At 38.3% G+C, this 16,824-nt stretch overlaps 1 protein-coding gene across 11 annotated transcripts in view; it reads left to right on the top strand.

Moving 5' to 3' along the window:
- The window catches only part of si:ch211-1e14.1 (UPF0606 protein KIAA1549), a 48,963-nt gene that overhangs the window by 15,348 nt on the left and 16,791 nt on the right, over positions 1–16,824 (top strand). For 10 of the 11 annotated variants that reach the window (XM_062036046.1, XM_062036054.1, XM_062036053.1 and 7 more), the window contains 8 exons: positions 6,794–8,815; positions 8,912–9,000; positions 9,095–9,254; positions 9,354–9,484; positions 10,716–10,902; positions 10,989–11,048; positions 11,183–11,328; positions 15,319–15,496. In XM_062036046.1, the coding sequence (XP_061892030.1) occupies positions 6,794–8,815; positions 8,912–9,000; positions 9,095–9,254; positions 9,354–9,484; positions 10,716–10,902; positions 10,989–11,048; positions 11,183–11,328; positions 15,319–15,496 (2,973 nt within the window). The remainder of the gene's footprint in view (positions 1–6,793; positions 8,816–8,911; positions 9,001–9,094; positions 9,255–9,353; positions 9,485–10,715; positions 10,903–10,988; positions 11,049–11,182; positions 11,329–15,318; positions 15,497–16,824) is intronic. The other variant, XM_062036051.1, reaches the window with a different exon arrangement.

Below are 16,824 nucleotides of genomic sequence, written 5' to 3'. Positions count from 1 at the left end.
CATCAGTTGTCTATGCATTTTCTGTGTACATGCATATGCAGTCTGCCAAGCAGGGGAAATCCGAGCATGCTGTGTTCTGTAATTGAAATCTCAGGTTGCAGTCTTAGCGTCTAATGTTGTGTGTTCATGTCAGCTTCCTTTGTAGTTACTTTATTCAAACAAATGTGTTCTTGGGTGGTTAGTATATAGTCAGCATTATGCTTTGTTGGTCATTTGTGTACAGGATTTTTCTGAAACTCCAAAAATGGGCATACTGAGAGTTTCCAAGAGCTGCTATTTGTGGTCCGATTATGTCATTAAAACAGATGGAGACAGAAGCCATTTTGCACCTATCACAGTGTTCAAACACTGTTGCCCATTCTTGATTGCCCAAACATTTCCCTTTCAGTTTGTTCCCTTTCTATATCGGTCCATTTAAGCCCATGAGGACTGGGGGAAGGAGACAAGGGGAGGTGTTTTCTTGGATTCAATTCTAGACGTCAGCAAAGCACCGTCTAAATGCAAGCCTTATCAAGTTAGCTCTTTATGCATGGCAAACAAACCTTTGTAATATTGATTCGCTGAAGCTGCTGTCATATTTCAAGCCCCTGTACTTAGAGCTCTGAAAAGGTGGAGCTTGAGTCGCGGAAGAAAGTATTAACTTAATGTCTTCTAAGGGGAACTGCACTTTTTTTGGAATTTTGCCTATTGTTCACAATCATTATGAAAGATATGACGACAGATTGATTTTTTTTAATGCATTCTAACTCGTAAATAAATGTAAAAAAAAGTCAGCTTACAGCGGAGCCTATGGGAGGTCCTCTATTTCGCCCATGAAACCCAATAAATAACCATTCAAAAAGCGTCAACAATACTCCATTTTTATTTTGTGACTTGAATATTAACCAAGTATGAGTGATATTGTTATTATGAGCGCTAACACAGACAAATTACTTATAGCGGGGCCGTGATCACTACTGTGTGTCCCTATGTTTACATCATCGAGCTGTTTCCTCGCTTCCCTGCTCCTTGGAAGTTTATTGTAGATCATAAATCATGCCTCTCACCTGGAAAGTAGATGGCGAAGTATGTAATCCGACAAGTTGGTACACTTTGGCAGCCATTTAGGACCCGGAACTGGCGAGAACGACACAAAAAGACGCAAGGTCACTCTCCTGTCCCCCACCCCGTTTCTTTGCGAGGATTATAAGACATTCAGTCGGCATCCTATTGACAGCAGACCTTGTACAGTAAGTGATGTTTTACTATGTTTGTTGGCTCTCATGAAGTCTTTAGTGAGCAATAATCAGTGATGAAGAAAAAAAAAGCAAATGTTGTGATGACTTTTTTAAATTAACGCGTCGCATATGCTTAAAATGATAGAAACAATTTTTTATATTAAATGTTATTATACATGTGCCTGTCACTACATCACATATATACTTACATCATTATATAATACCCTAACGACGGTGTTTGGATGTGTTTTTAAGGGAGTTAAAGCAGAATTGAGTGTCTCCCATAGTCTCAATTGTAAGCAGACTTTTGATCGCATTCATTTAATATTTACAATTCACACCAAAAAATTACATCCATCGTCATGTCTCTCATAATGATTGTGAACAATAGGCAAAATTCCAGAAAAAGGGCAGTCCCCCTTTCAGTGCTACATTGTTATAAGTGAAGAAACTGCCACATGTGCCTGGTTAAGATCCACGCCAAAATGTTATGGTTTCTCAGAAATGTTTCCAGTCTGTTTTAGTGCCATTTATACAACATTGTTTTGACTAAAAACTGGTAATAAGTATGTACATCCCGTTCTAACATGGATATCAGATATTTGTCCGATATCAACAAAAAAACTTATAGTATTATATCAGCATGCATCAAAAATGTCCGATATAAGCCTCCGATACAAGTACTGTAGTCCAATCCAGTAGTTCTATCCAGTAGCGCCGGAATCCAGTGTGTGTAGCCCGCATGATCACAACGTGTTAGTAGCTCAGAGTAAAAGCGATGTCGTTCATGGAGTTGGATTTTTCTATTTAAGTCCGAAAAAGACGTTTCAGCTTAATGAAAAATAAGTTGGGAAGAGTTTAGAAATGCAGAACATGCATTCGTGTCAGAATTTCTATATGGACACTACTGTGCGCATTGATTTCTAGGTATGCCAGAAAAAATCTATTTACATCCAAAGCAGGTTTATTGTTAATTGCAATTAAAACATTTTAGGAATCTGTTTTTAAAAGAGCAATTTCCATGCTTATTTGTTGCGCATATATCTAATACATCAGCAGCCAAGAGAAGCTTTTGTAACCTGTCACCTCTTTTGGAAAGGTTTTATTATAATTTATATACCAAATATTATATTGAAAGAATCAGTTTGAATTTAGGGCTGCAGCTATCGATTATTTTAGTAGTCCAGCAATCTATAAAATAGTTTATTTAATTGAGTAATTGGATAAAACACACTTTATAGTCTCAATGCGTATTTTAGGGAAACTAAAGAAATAGGTTATATTATTATCTTACTATATGATATTTTTTACATTTAAAACACTTTCTTGTGGTCCACATAGCATGTAATGTTGGTGCTTTGGTCAACATTTTGCATAGATTTTGTTCTACAGATCATCTTCAAGCCACTTTCTGGCTCTCTTTAGAATGCACCGTTTTGTGTTAGCAGTTTTATTTACGTGCCAAAGCCATCCTCCAGGCCAAACTCCCCTCGACTGCATCTACACCCCGTTGTTGTAGTTTTTAGCGATTCCATATTGAATCCACTGACAGATAGAAGTTAATATACGCTACATTTTATTAGAACTGGCAGCAGCGGAGGATTTTAGCATATATGTGCATGTACGAGCCAGTCTGCCCAACAACAAGAGAGACGAGTTTGGATTACAACTAAATAAAAATTGCATATTTGTGCAAAGCTCTTCGGGCAAATCTTTATCATATATAGAGGTTATCTGCTGAATACTTCACTAAAGTCTTAAATTTGAAATGGCTCGTTTTGAGCAAGTTTGGAAGAAGGCAAGATTGTTTTGTAAATATATCTGCCACGCCTCAATGGCGTGTGTCGATTAAGAGAGATGGATCAAAGAAAAACGACAAAGTGGAAAGAGAGCAAGGGGCCCAAAGAAGATGAATGAGAGGTTTTGTGATCATTTAAAACTGAAAAACACTAAGATCGTGGTGAAATGTTTGCACTGCTAAGCGGAGCTGGCATTTCACAATAGTATTACATCAATGATGCAGCACAATACGATGGTTATTGTTGGTGTCATTGCTGGTAATATGACCCAAGGGGCATGTGATTCAACCCGACACAGACAGCGTGGAAACATGGGGGAGGATAAAAGTATTTTGGCTTAGAAACTAATGATAAAGGTGAAGCTATAAAAACTGAAGCGCCGCTCTGAAAGCGGTGCTTTAAAACATAGCTAGCCAGCGTCCCTCCACAACATTTTAGCTACTTCTTAATCATTAATACTTGCCTCAAGGGTGACAAAAAACTATTTTTCTTCACAAGTATTATTCCTGCAGGACGAGGAATAGCTGAACGTCCTTCACTATACATCGTAGGAGCATACAATAACTAACCTCTAACAGCAAGCAAGCTGAATGTAAACAAAGGGTTGGATTTATGCAAACATTGACTGTAACGATACAAATTAGACGAGCGTCATATAGTTAATACTACAATGGTTGTATACATATTTTTTATTATCACAAAACCTTTTGTAATTTTTTTAATGTTTATAAACTCAGGAAATACGTCCTTGGACACAGGAGGACTAAGTATGACCAATGTGTGACCCTGTATTGGATCAATACTTAAATTTGCAGTAATCACCTAAAACTTATGTCCAGTATCCAAACAGAAAAGTATGTGCTTATTACATTTTAACATAAGTGTCGATAGAACATGTTAAAGCAGAATGTAACCAGATATTAACAAATGAACAAGTAGATTAATAATCCATCCATCCAATTTATAACTGTAGAGGTTGCCCTCCTGTGGGTTCTTCTGACACAAAGATCCTTTTGTGAGCCCGGTAGTCTGAGGTAACAAGTCTTTTATTTTCATAAAGCAGCGTGGTTTTGCTTTCCAGCAAACTGTCTCTCGCTTTCATGCCTCTGCTCATCAGCAACTCCAAAAACGTGTCTCGTTCCGGCTGCTGCTAATAAGGGCGACAGGTGATTAGATAACAAGCCTCTCTCGTTCCGGCTGCTGCTAATAAGGGCGAAAGGTGATTAGATAACAAGCCCCAGCTGGGCAATCTACTCACCTGCCGCTGTCTTCGAGGCCGGACCTTACACACCCTGCTCTGCGGCAGGCCCGCAGACCACTCCCCCCTCCACAGTAACGCTTGTCCCGCTTAATTTTGACAAAATAATACGCTCACAATATAATACAATCGCTAAATTAGGAGTTTAGATTGTTCTTTGATTTAAAAAAAAAAAAATTATGTTTAATGTCTCATAAGATTTTCTTTTAAAATAAGGCCAAAATTACATTTTTAGTGGTCCCTTTTATTTAGAAAAATAAAGAAATTCATTTTGGTACTGCTACTGAAACCAAAATATTGGCATCGGGGACAACACTAGTCTGTATAGAAAGTTATTAATAAAAATCAGTCTGAAAGACACATGAAGAATCAAGGCCAGATGAATGAAAATGGAATCTCATTATCATGTGGTTCTTCATACTATGAATAAATTAAAACCCCATGGTATTAATTCTTTAGTGTTGTCAGACTAATGAGACTGTTCCACATTTTTTAGGCAAGTACTTCATTATGGGACGGATGAGAATATGCTGAACAGTAGGCCATAATATCATTCTCTTAGGCCTTCTGGGTAAGATTCTGGGAACCACATAGTGTAGTTTGGTACTCTTTATTATACGTACAACATACATTTACACATACTTTTTTATTGATTAGTGTAAGATGCGTGGTCAAAGAATGCTCAGTACCTTGGCAGATGGTATAATGATGGACTACAAACAACAATTTATTCACAAACTTAAATGGACACTGTTGTAGACGCACTTTTTTTCCCCTGGACACAGAAGAGATGTTGCATTTCCAGATGTCATTGTGTACTCTGCCTTTAACTACCGAAATGTCAGAATCCAGTGCATCTATAATGTGCTAAAACACATACAAATAATCAATCAAAGTTTACTTATTCAGCCCTAAATCGCGAGTGTCTCAAAGGGCTGCACAAGCCACAATGACATCCTCGGCTCAGATCCCACATCAGGGCAAGAAAAAACCCAAACTATACTGCATCTGGTAGTATCACACTTTTCAGAATAATAGGCAGTAGTAGAATGTGATAATGAAGAAACTAATGCCTAATTTCATGGCGTTCTATTGTTAATAGCTGAGCACTTTAAATGTTGTCCATCTGCACAGGTCTCTGTGCTTTGTTTTGTTACATACTGTACATTATTATCTAATAATGTGTAACCAACCAAGTGTAACTGATTTGTCCTCACACTCATGTTTCAAGGGCCAGGTGGCAGATCTACTTAGCCTTCAAGACCCTTGTCAGGTTTTGCCTGCTGTAATGTTAGCTTCAGTTCTGTCTCCCTCTGTTGCCCAGTGCCTGGCTGCTGTCTGTTGCACAGAGCCTGGCCTGGCCATCTCGTTTACTCTTAGTTAATTTTTAATAAATACTGTACCAGTTAGGTCCTGCAACAGTTTAAGATGTATTTACTACTTGAAACAATATATACAAATGTTCCTTTAAAAAAATATGTATATACCTTGTAAATGAATACATTCTGTATTTCCTGTTGTCACCATTGTTATCACCACTATAAATTATTGTTATTCAAATAATGTTACAAATCAATAACTTAAAAACTCTTCATGTAGGCTCAACCGAAATACTGCAAGAACCGTGCTAATGTGGTGCTGTAGAGGACTACTGAAATGAAGTGACATTTTAAGGTCACGTGCTAGAGTATTACCTCAAAAATAACAATTTCTCAGACCGTCATATAAAATTACACCGCTTATTGACAGAGCGCCTGTCTAATGTAAATGCATATTTTCTACACAGATTTGACATAACTTTTGAGTATGACAACCTTCCATAAGCATCTAAATTTAATCAGGTGTTTCCCTGCAGACTGCACAATTAAAAACATTGGGATCACTATCGATGACACATGACAATGAATTTGTTTTGTATCACATGATTAGTTAACACACATTGTTCAGTTCCTCAGGGTCAAAAGTGAATGTAAGAAAACGGTCAGCTTTTTTTCTGGTTCCACAATGCAACTTAGTAAGCTCATTCAAATGTTAGTATATTAGCATCCGATTTCTTAAAAGATTAATGGATCTATAATGTGGTCACTGTGGAAAACTGACAATTTGTGTTCAGCAAACATGCCTGTCACTGAAAGTGTGAACATGTACAAAGCATTTTGGAAGAATAAGTCTAACTCTAAGAACATGCATACATAAAAAAGCTGAACAGCCAATGTTTGATGTATTAAAAGTAGCTTAGTATTTAAAAAATAGTAAACAGTCTCTAAATTATACATCATGACTGATCTAAAAAAATATTTGAAGGCCACCGCAGCTTGCTCACATGGTTTCAATAAAGGGTCACACAATATTGTTAGTTTCCTACAGTCTAATTCAGTTTTTGTTCATGAGTAAGACAATATAACAAGAGATAATACGGAGCCAGAGACTTTATTGCTTACCATCATCAATGTTCTTTTGAACTCTTGTAATTAGTCTCCCATAATCAGTGCTAAAAACTTCCCCTTGCTTCTTTGTAGATGTGTCTCTCTCTGGCTCAACACACCATGCTAAGGGATTTATTGATGATATTTCAAGTCCAAGAGGAGTATCAATATCACCCTCATCACCCTCTCTTGCCTTTGAAGACCCAGACACACCTGGCACTCAGCAAGTAATTCCCGAATCACGACGTGAATCTTTCACACCTATTGGCCTCAATACAAAAGAACCACAGCATCTTTCTCCATCTTTACATCGCTCTCAACCTGTTTTGGAATCTTTTGCGCAGTTACAGGCATCCAAACGCTCCAGGATCAATTCTGCAGAGGAAACTTCCATACTCTTGCAAACTCATTCAATATCTCAGATGCCAACTCAGTCAAATGTAGCAAGACCCTCAACGTTTAAAAGATCAACAGTGTTACAGCTTAGTTTTGTAAAGGAAGTAGCTAAAGATGCTCAAGGCAGTGAATCTGAAAACATCCTCACAACGGCTTCCTCGCTGCCTATTGAGACATTTAAGCCACTGGATTTTAGTGACTCTCCATCAGACAAATCTTATATTTTAGACCATGTCTTACTAGACGCCAAACTGCCTATAAATAATTCAAATAAAATGCAGCATGTAAATCAGATGAGCCCCAGCAGTGCCCTGATGCCAGAAAATCAACCAGTTACTATTCTACCCAACTCGCATGAGATTCTAGCCCCGAGCCACCATGTGCCTTTAATCGGCCTACACCTTACATCACCTTTGTCTGAACCGATTGAGGCTCCCCTTGAGGACTTTTATCCCGCCAATACCATGGACTTTGACTGGGGGTCTGGAGATTACTTGGAGACAATGGCATTCTTAAGTCCAGAAGAAGAGGACTACTCTTTTGCCACCAAAGTTCCCGACACATTTGATCAAGAGGATAATACAGAACAATATAATACAGAATTCCCTTCCAGGGTGGGCACATCCTTTTCATCCTTGCATCATCTTTATATTCTGCCATCTTTAAGCCTGATGACGGCATATGCAACACATTTACCTCAGACATCTATTGATCCCTCCTCTCTTTCCTCATTTAACTCCACAGTTCCTTATACACTGGAAGTTACCCCTACTATTAGTAGTGAGATAATAGAAGCATCAGACAAAGAGTGGCCAGATACTATCAGCATCCAACCAACAGATGTTCTATTACCTGACATGAACAGCTTGGAATATTACACCACTCAGCTCACTAAGGAGAACTCTGTTTCAGGGGGTGAAGCTGAACAAAGAGGGAACATCACTGTGGTGCCCATTAGTACTCCAGACACTGCACCAACCAACAGCATCACCAATGATATAAAATTCACAGACAATGACCGCTACAGTGATTTTTCAGACTTTGAGCCACTGAGTAAAACAACAGTAATAAGAACAACAGAGCTTTTTAATGTCTCAAAGCCTTTTTTGCATCATTCAATAGTCACAACCTCCTTTCTTGATCCCTCTTCCCCCATCTGGACCACTCCAATATCCACCACAGATTGGTCTGCAGGTACTCATACTGTAGATCTGCAAAGCTCTGCGGTTATACTACCCAGCCCTACAGTTTTTTGGCCAGATGATGTCATGTCTTCCTTGTCTTTGACAGATGTCCAATGGTTTGTCACAGAATCCTTTTCACAAAGTACCATACACGCCACTCCTGTATTTACTGCAACAACAACCTATTCCTCAAGTCCAACTGAACATTCAGTCATTATTACAACTGAGCAAGTTTTCAATATCACTCCAATGTCATCTAATAGCACTTTGGTGCCCCCTGTCATGTTGGGTGATCAGGGGGTGACTAAAGATGAATTTGACAATCCAGCCACGATGACCTTGATCCCAACCAACAGCGCTAATATAATTCCGCCCATACCCACATCTCCCAATGCCAACACAAGTTTCCATCAAGAAGCAACTGGAATTGCTGTCAATGTTACCCCTGTCACGAGTGGTGAAAAGCAGACTACAGCGCTGACATTCAGACAATACCTCTGCAATCTTGAGAAGCCAGAGTATTTAATTAAAATAGGTGAGTTATTTTGTTGTTCTTTGTTATAATACAATACTGAGCTGTGTGTAGACTTTGTGTAATTCAAGACAACTCTGTTTACTCTTTACTGTAAAGGTTTTCCCTCTGGAGTATCTGTTGGACATGCCAAATCTCAAATTAGAGAGATCCTGAAACATAGATTCAACAAATCGGTTGAGTTACAGGTACATTGTTTTTTACACTAAAGATATTATTGATGTTGTTGTATGTATTTTGACTCCGTACTGACTGCTACAACATTTCTTTCCTGTCTGTCAGGTTATAGAACCACCACCAAAATTTGTGTTTCGGGTAGTATCAGGTCCAGCTGTGTACACTGCCATATCTGTTGTCAATGCCTTACGACGGTCAGGACACCGCTTCCTGTCTGTGTCTCCCAACTGGGTGATACCAGACAATAAATATCAAGTCCATACAGGTGAATCACCTTTCAATGATTCCTGTATTTAAATATTTGAAGAAAGTATTTTGCTTTCATGCTTTATTCTAATTAATGTATTTATTTTCCTGTGTGCAGTGCTGCAGTTTGTTCCTGATCATATTAATGTACGGTTTTGCAACTTCAGTGAAAGTATTGAGAGAGGTCTGACCATGGCCTTTGCCGAAGTGCTTCGGCGCGTCAACATGTCTGCCAATTTCACAGTGCATGTAAGTTGACAAACATGGATGAAAACTAATGAGATGTCTTATCCTTTGATTTCAACAGAAATGCATTCAAAAGGCATCCTACTACAAAGCTGAAACTACTAATTTGCCTGTTGACTTTGTTTAATGTGATTTTTTTCAAAATATTATTTAGTCTTGGTTTTCATAAAATGGGTGTGTTGATTATTCGTTTGCAAAAATAGTTGCACTGCTTGTTGGTATTGCTATCACTCTCCTTATCCGCATCCTAAAGTTTATACTGTTTCCTCTATGTATGGCAATAAAATTTAATTGTTTTCTAAATAAGCCAACTTGACATAAGACACTTTGATCGTGTAGTAGCTCACACAACAGACTTCTATGCTACTGGCTTGATTGATTCCCAGTCAATACCCCAAACATTGTCTTGTTAGGGATCGGTGATCACTCCTGTATTCAGGGGAAAGACTAAGTCAGTATTTTTTTATAAGCTTGGGCTGGAAAACATCCATTTTGCTCAGTTAAAGACTGTCAAAAATGTACTCTATTGAATGAATTGAATTTTTAAAATATTTGTAATTGTAATGATCTTACGTAACCGTATAGCTGGGGGTGACGTTGCTCCGTTGGTAGAGCGGCCGTGCCAGCAACCTCAGGGTTCCTGGTTCGATCCCTGGCTTCCACCATCCTAGTCATGTCCGTTGTGTCCTTAAGCAAGACACTTCACCCTTCCTCCTGATGGGTCGTGGTTAGGGGCTTGCATGGCAGTCAGTATGTGAATGTGTGTGCGAATGGGTGAGTGTGGGAATATTGTCAAAGCGCTTTGAGTACCTTGAAGGTAGAAAAGCGCTACACAAGTATAACCCATTTAATTTTACATTTATAGCTATTTTCATTCTATTTGGTACTGTACTTGTGAGGAATTCATGCTCTGGTTTTCGAGGATTAAGGGAGCTTGCCTTTTTTAAATGGCTTATTGCGGGGATAAGTAGTGAGTGATTTATTTTGTGTAAAAATTTTCAGTTATATTTATTTAGGAATTGGTGTAAGTATGGAAACCTTTTGTGAATAACTAACAGGTATGCGCTCGGCTAAACTGCCCAATTTGATGCCCTACTTAGTAATCACTGATGGCACTCTTACAAAGAGTTACAATCTTTGACAAAAACTAAATTGAAATTAAAATAAATATGAATATGTTGTCCTTTTGTTGCCTGATTTCATAAATGAAGATTGTTATCTAATTTTGCTGCAGATTAAAAATATTTCAATGACTGTTCTTAAAAATCAACGACTGGGAAGGTCTCCGGTGGACATCACCTTCACTGTACACAACTCAAGAGGTTATCTAATGGGGTCAGAGGTCAGCAATGCTCTTATGAAGCTCACCAAGGTGGAATTCAGCTATTACATGGGTTACCCTGTCTTCCAGATTGCTGAGCGTGAGTCGTTTATTAAACTGTCCATCACTTTTCACTTTCTTTGTATGGCGTCTTTAACAGTGCCATAATTTGTTTACCTTCAAAAGCTTTCCATTATCCAAAGTTGAACACAAGCCAGTTCCTTCGCTCCTCCTGGGTGAGAACAGGTATGAAGGTTTGAGTTAATTTAATCATGATCCTTCTAAACATCTAATCAAGTACAGCAAGTGCATGTTAAATAGATGTGTACATACTGTACGTATATATAGGTGTAATTTTGTTGTGCTGTTTATTGATATAGTTTTCTTGGGAGTGCTGGACAGTGAAGTGGGACAGAGGACTTTCCAAGCCAACATTGAGCGCAGAGTGGCCATGTTACTTGCGGAGGCCATGGGATTAGTCAGACGTGTCAAGAGAGCCACCAGTGTCGGCAACAGCAGCGTTCAGGTACACCGTGTATATACTGTATTGTCACGTGCCATTGACCTTGCCATGTTTTGTCGGCCAACTGTCCTACTTACAATATTGACTCGCTTCTAAATTTGTCAAAAATGACATTATGATGATTATATATAATTTAATGTGCAACTGGAACAATGCATTAAATTGTAAATAGATAACTGGGTCATTCAAACACATCCTTCAGTGTACCGTTTGCTATCCACTATTGCGTGATGCAAGTTCTAACTACCGTGCTCCTGAGTCAGTACTGAGGGCCCATTATTTGAGCTTTGCAGTGGTGTTTGGGTACCCACTGAAAGCTTTACTGCTTTGCTAATCAGGATCTTGCTTTTGTGGAGTAGTCCTGCACCTGCTCATCAGTGTCACACTGATGCACACATGGCAACAGCATCCCATTCAGCCCAGAGGCAGGCCATTCAAAGACTGCACCCTTATGAAGTGCTGTTCCTTCCTATAGCCATATTTCTAGATGGTTCCTGTGACCTGTAAAGCTGCAAAAAAAATGAATTATTCATTGTTTTTCTCTGTCTTATTGAATCATGCATTTGATATGATGAAGAGTTTCTCTGTGTTGAGAGGAGAGAATAATGGAGCAGACAGTGTTGCCTCAAAGATTTAGAAGAAGAACTTAAAGTGGAAAACTGACTGAAAGTGATAAATATCATCCTGGCTGAGAAACAACTTAACTGTCTTGACCTTTCTGTCTCCTTGTTGATGCTGTGTCATGAAAACACAAAGCACTTCAGGAGAAAATTAGTGGTAAGCACACAGTGCTCACCTCTTTGCATGATTACATCTCTAATTTTAGTCCTAGCATTTTTATTCCTTTTGAAATGGTGGTTTTGCAGTCATAAATATGGATTTATTTTGTACAAAGAAAGTATTATGTGCTTGTTTATCCACCTCATTCAATGGCATACTGCCACAGATTAAGTCTTGTTTGGATTTCCTTTTTTAAGACATTTATATTTTCTAATTTTAAGACAATAGGGTGATTCCGACTTAAGGAGTATGTCTTTACTTGCTTCCTTTTACCCAGTGCCTCACCTATATGCGCAGATCATGTGCTGTGCATAGCATTTTGTGTGAAGAACAACATTTCAAATGTCAATTAATGAATGAGAGGAGTAAATATGAAATGTTATCGCAAATGTATTCCTAGAAACTTCCGGCGCAGTCACTGACAAGAATATAGTGGTACATTTCCTCAGTCATTCTTACTGCTTCCAGTGGCGCCAAATGTTAGTGGTGCTCTTATAAGGCAATTGTACTGGGTTCGCTTCCTAGTCAGAGTTGTGTCAGAGAATTTATGTAATTTGCTATTTTGCACTGAAAAAATTAAATATGAAACTATTTATTTCCCATGAGTTAGTTTTAGTACAAATCATGCATTGTTCTGCTGCCACTAATGTCTCTTTGCTCTAGCTTAGCAGACAGATAACAGGTTGTCAATTAAGATTCTAGTTGAGGGCCCTTTTTAAGAGGTTTTTACTTCAAACACTGTAAAACTTGACTTACAGAAAAAATGTATGTTAATATGACTTACAAGAGATATGAAATAACTTAGCAATGACATTCCAACATAAGATAAATGCATCAAAACAAATGTGCTAGCTCAATGCAAATTTACATTGAATTTGTTATCCATCCATTTTCTACCGCTTGTCCCTTTTTATAAATGGATAACATTTTATAGGGCGCTTTCAACACCACCAAGCTGGACAATCAAATATACAACTAAAATATATGTTAAAATCAAACAGTTGATGTGCAATAAGTACAATACTTACAGGGCTCAACAATGAACACGACTGGCACATTTAGCTAATGGCAGTATACAACTCTCTGACTATGGCAACACCCTTAGGACAAACTCAGTATTTGCAAGTGAGACTTGTTTACTTGCAAGTAAACAAAATACTGTATAATAACTGGGCAACACATGCATCAAATTAAATTCAAATTGGATTAAAAAAGTATAAAAACAATTTCACATAAATAAAATAGTATGAATTTGTTAATGTGGCGGCAGCAATTTGAGGGTTCCTGGTTACAGCCGTAGCTGGAGACTTGTTCAGGGTGTACCGCGCCTACCGCCCGAATGCAGCTGATGTAGGCTCCAGCAACCCCGACAGAGACAAGCGGTAAAAAATGGATGGATGGATGGGTTACAGCCGTTTGCTCCCAGTGCCACTGACACTAGTGTAATGACTGTTTGGTGGCGGTCAGAGAGGCTGTAGGCGCAAATCTGTCAGTCTATCCCAGGGCAGCTTTGGATAGAAATGCAGTTTAACATTATAAATGTGGTTTCCTTATAGGTGCACTGCAGGACTGTTTTTAAAATGACCATAAAAAGTAGTACATGTCTCCTGTATGTTTGAAAACAGCATAATACCGCAGGATGATAAGATGAATGTGCAATAAATGAGTGTTTCTGTGATGATGCGCTGTAAAGTACACAGAAAATCTTTAAGGCGGTCTGAAACACTTTCAATTGCACACGCAGTCATAGTAAATCGCACGCAACATGACCACTTATAGTACACACTATTTTAAAGATCACACATGTTGTTTACCGTGTGGTATTTGGATTTTAGTAAATTAGGCCCTTAGTGTGTTAGTCCTATTGTAACCCCCCTAGTCCAACCCCTGCTTTCATTCCACACGGAACTCTAACCTAGGTTTTCCAAATGAAACTGCACTGCGTCCATGAATGTTCTCATTAATTCAGGTCATTGTAATCTCAGGGCATTCAATTGATCACAACTGGACGGTTTGGTTGGTCTTAGAAGACTTTTCGCCCCTCATCCGAGTAGGCTTCATCAGTTCATGCTCATAGACTTAGATTAGTCAGATCTCGTATAGCGGCTGGTGTCAAAACCCTAAATATGAGGTATTGGCACCGCCTACTCGGATGAGAAGCGAAACGTCTTCTATGACAAACCAAACAATCCAGTTGGGATCGATTGAATGCCCTGAGAAAACTGCACTATGCATTGAGCTAAAAGCAGCGCTAAAGGCTGTCAACTGTGATGTGCAGCGCAAAATCTTAATGTGTTTAGAAGGGAGGGTTTACCAACGAACACTGGCACAGATGCACTCCTCCATTATATTATGATTGATAGGCGAAAAAATATAGGCACATCCAGCCTCATTGAAATTACTATATAGAAAGTTAATGGACAACAGAATGTCGTAAGGGGATTAATACAGTAAAAAAAATACACCCATATACAACAAGGGCAATGCAATTTGAATCACACTTCTTTCCTCCTTTGAGTCTTCACTGATTTATTTTATTCTCAGCTATGACTTTCTAACAACTGACTACCCTGGGGCAAGTAGAGAGATACAAATAATTGTTGCCTTAATGGGGAAAAAAGAAAACCATTTTGTATGATGAAAAAAATGCAATTTTGACAAATAAAAGTATATGCATTTCAATATTTGTACCTGCCTTGTTCCAAGAGAATTACATGACTATGGTTTATATTCACTGAATATCATTGTACTCTGATGTTTTGAAACATCATAAGCACATATAGTAAGCACATGGGGGGGATTTTTTTCCAGTTTCTCAAATGTAATCTGTTAGACAGCAAGGCATTTGTTGTTGCATTGAGGTTAAAATGACTAAACAGTCTCATGTGATTTTAAAAAAATAAATAAAAAAAACATAATAATGGTAAGTGTTAGGACTACAAGCCTAACATTCATTGAGTGATCTACTGCCAATTTCCAACATCTGGACTTGTTTGTAAGTCTTTTATCATCTGAGTCATATGTTCTCATTTCCTGTCTTTTAACATACTAATGATAAAATATGCCTAATGCTTTTTACAGTTTTGATAGCTTTTTATGTTATGCCATAGATGTGACTGAGTGAGTGGGGTTTACCCTACTTTCATTGCATTGTTAGCTGGTAGCCCTCCAGACAAGTGACTACATGCAACTCTTGATTGTTTTAACTCCCAGGTTGTGAGCATGAACCGGATCGTGGGCATGGACCATCCCTTGGAGGTCGTGTATTTTGTGGAGGGCCCTGATGGTCAGAGGGTCCCTGCTGTCGAAATGGCCGATATACTCAACAGCCTGGATGTCCAAAAGGCAGCCATTATCTTGGGATATCGTGTTCAGGGCATGTTAGCACAGCGTGAGTACCTTAAGTACAACATTTAATTGACATAGTAATAGTTCTGCTAGTTAGACCTGTGTGAAGTTGGCCCCCAACCCATTTAAAACTGTTGAAATAGTCTAATTTGTTTGTGCTATAGGTTTGTGCTTGTTCGTGTCTCTAAAATGGTTGTTTGTGTTGTTTTTGTTTCTGAGTTTTAAAAGACAGTTCTAGAAGTTCACCCAACCACCAATTTTCTCTGAATTCAACCAAAGTAGTCTTAATTGTTTGTACTGGTTTGTGCAGTTGAAATTATCGATCGTGCAGTTTTTGTTTTTAGGATGTAATCTTTTTTTGAGATAATCTTTAATATCTCAAAAATAAATACAGCATTATAAATAATTTCAACCACATAAACATAACACAAACAGTTGAGCCTATTTTTTGTTGAATGGGGGAAAAATGTAGGGGCTTGAAAAACTTTGACCTGACTTTTAAATCTTAAATAAGAGCACAAACAACCATTCGGGGCTTATTTGGTTTGGTTTGCTGTCTTTGATGTTACATTCAAGTTGCACTAAACAGCAGGTGTCTCAAACTCAATTCACTTTGGGGCTGCTGGAGGTAGAGTCTTGGTGAGGATGGGCCGCACAAAGTATCCACTTTAGAATCATGTTTTAACCATGTGACTAGATTTTATTAACAATAAAATCTAGTCACATTTTTATTTTACATTTAATTTTACAGTTATTATGACTTAAGGCCTACCATAGTTCAGGGTCAATGTAGCTACCAGCATAAAAAAATATATATTTTGAAACTGAATTCCCCAGGAGATGATGATCAGACACACTTCAGCTTGCTTACAGCAAATTGCCCTTTGTGTTGCCCAATGTGTGTTTGTCGTGCTGTAATTTATGTATCTGCACTATTCGTTAGGGTACTTTCCAGTTATATCTAGTATATTTATTATATTATATTTTCAATCTACTCCTATTGACCTATGCTATGTATAACCTACAGTACTCTATTTACATCCTATTCTATACTATAGCTCAGTTGGTAGAGTGGCCATGCCAGCAACTTGAGGGTTACAGGTTCGATCCCTGCTTCCGCCATCTTAGTCACTGCCGTTGTGTCCTTGGGCAAGACACTTTACCCACCTGTTCCCAGTGCCACCCACACTGGTTTAAATGTAACTTAGATATTGGGTTTCACTATGTAAAAGCGCTTTGAGTCACTAGAGAAAAGTGCTATATAAATATAATTCACTTCACTATTTAATGTAAATTGTTGTGTACTGTACATACTAATGTTCTTGTGGTAGTCATTGGGCTAAATCTGGGATCTCGGGTACAAAATTGTGT

Source organism: Entelurus aequoreus, linkage group LG24 (genome assembly GCF_033978785.1).
Source record: "Entelurus aequoreus isolate RoL-2023_Sb linkage group LG24, RoL_Eaeq_v1.1, whole genome shotgun sequence".
In the NCBI taxonomy this organism is placed as follows: domain Eukaryota; kingdom Metazoa; phylum Chordata; class Actinopteri; order Syngnathiformes; family Syngnathidae; genus Entelurus; species Entelurus aequoreus.
This window is presented reverse-complemented; position numbering and strand designations above follow the sequence as displayed.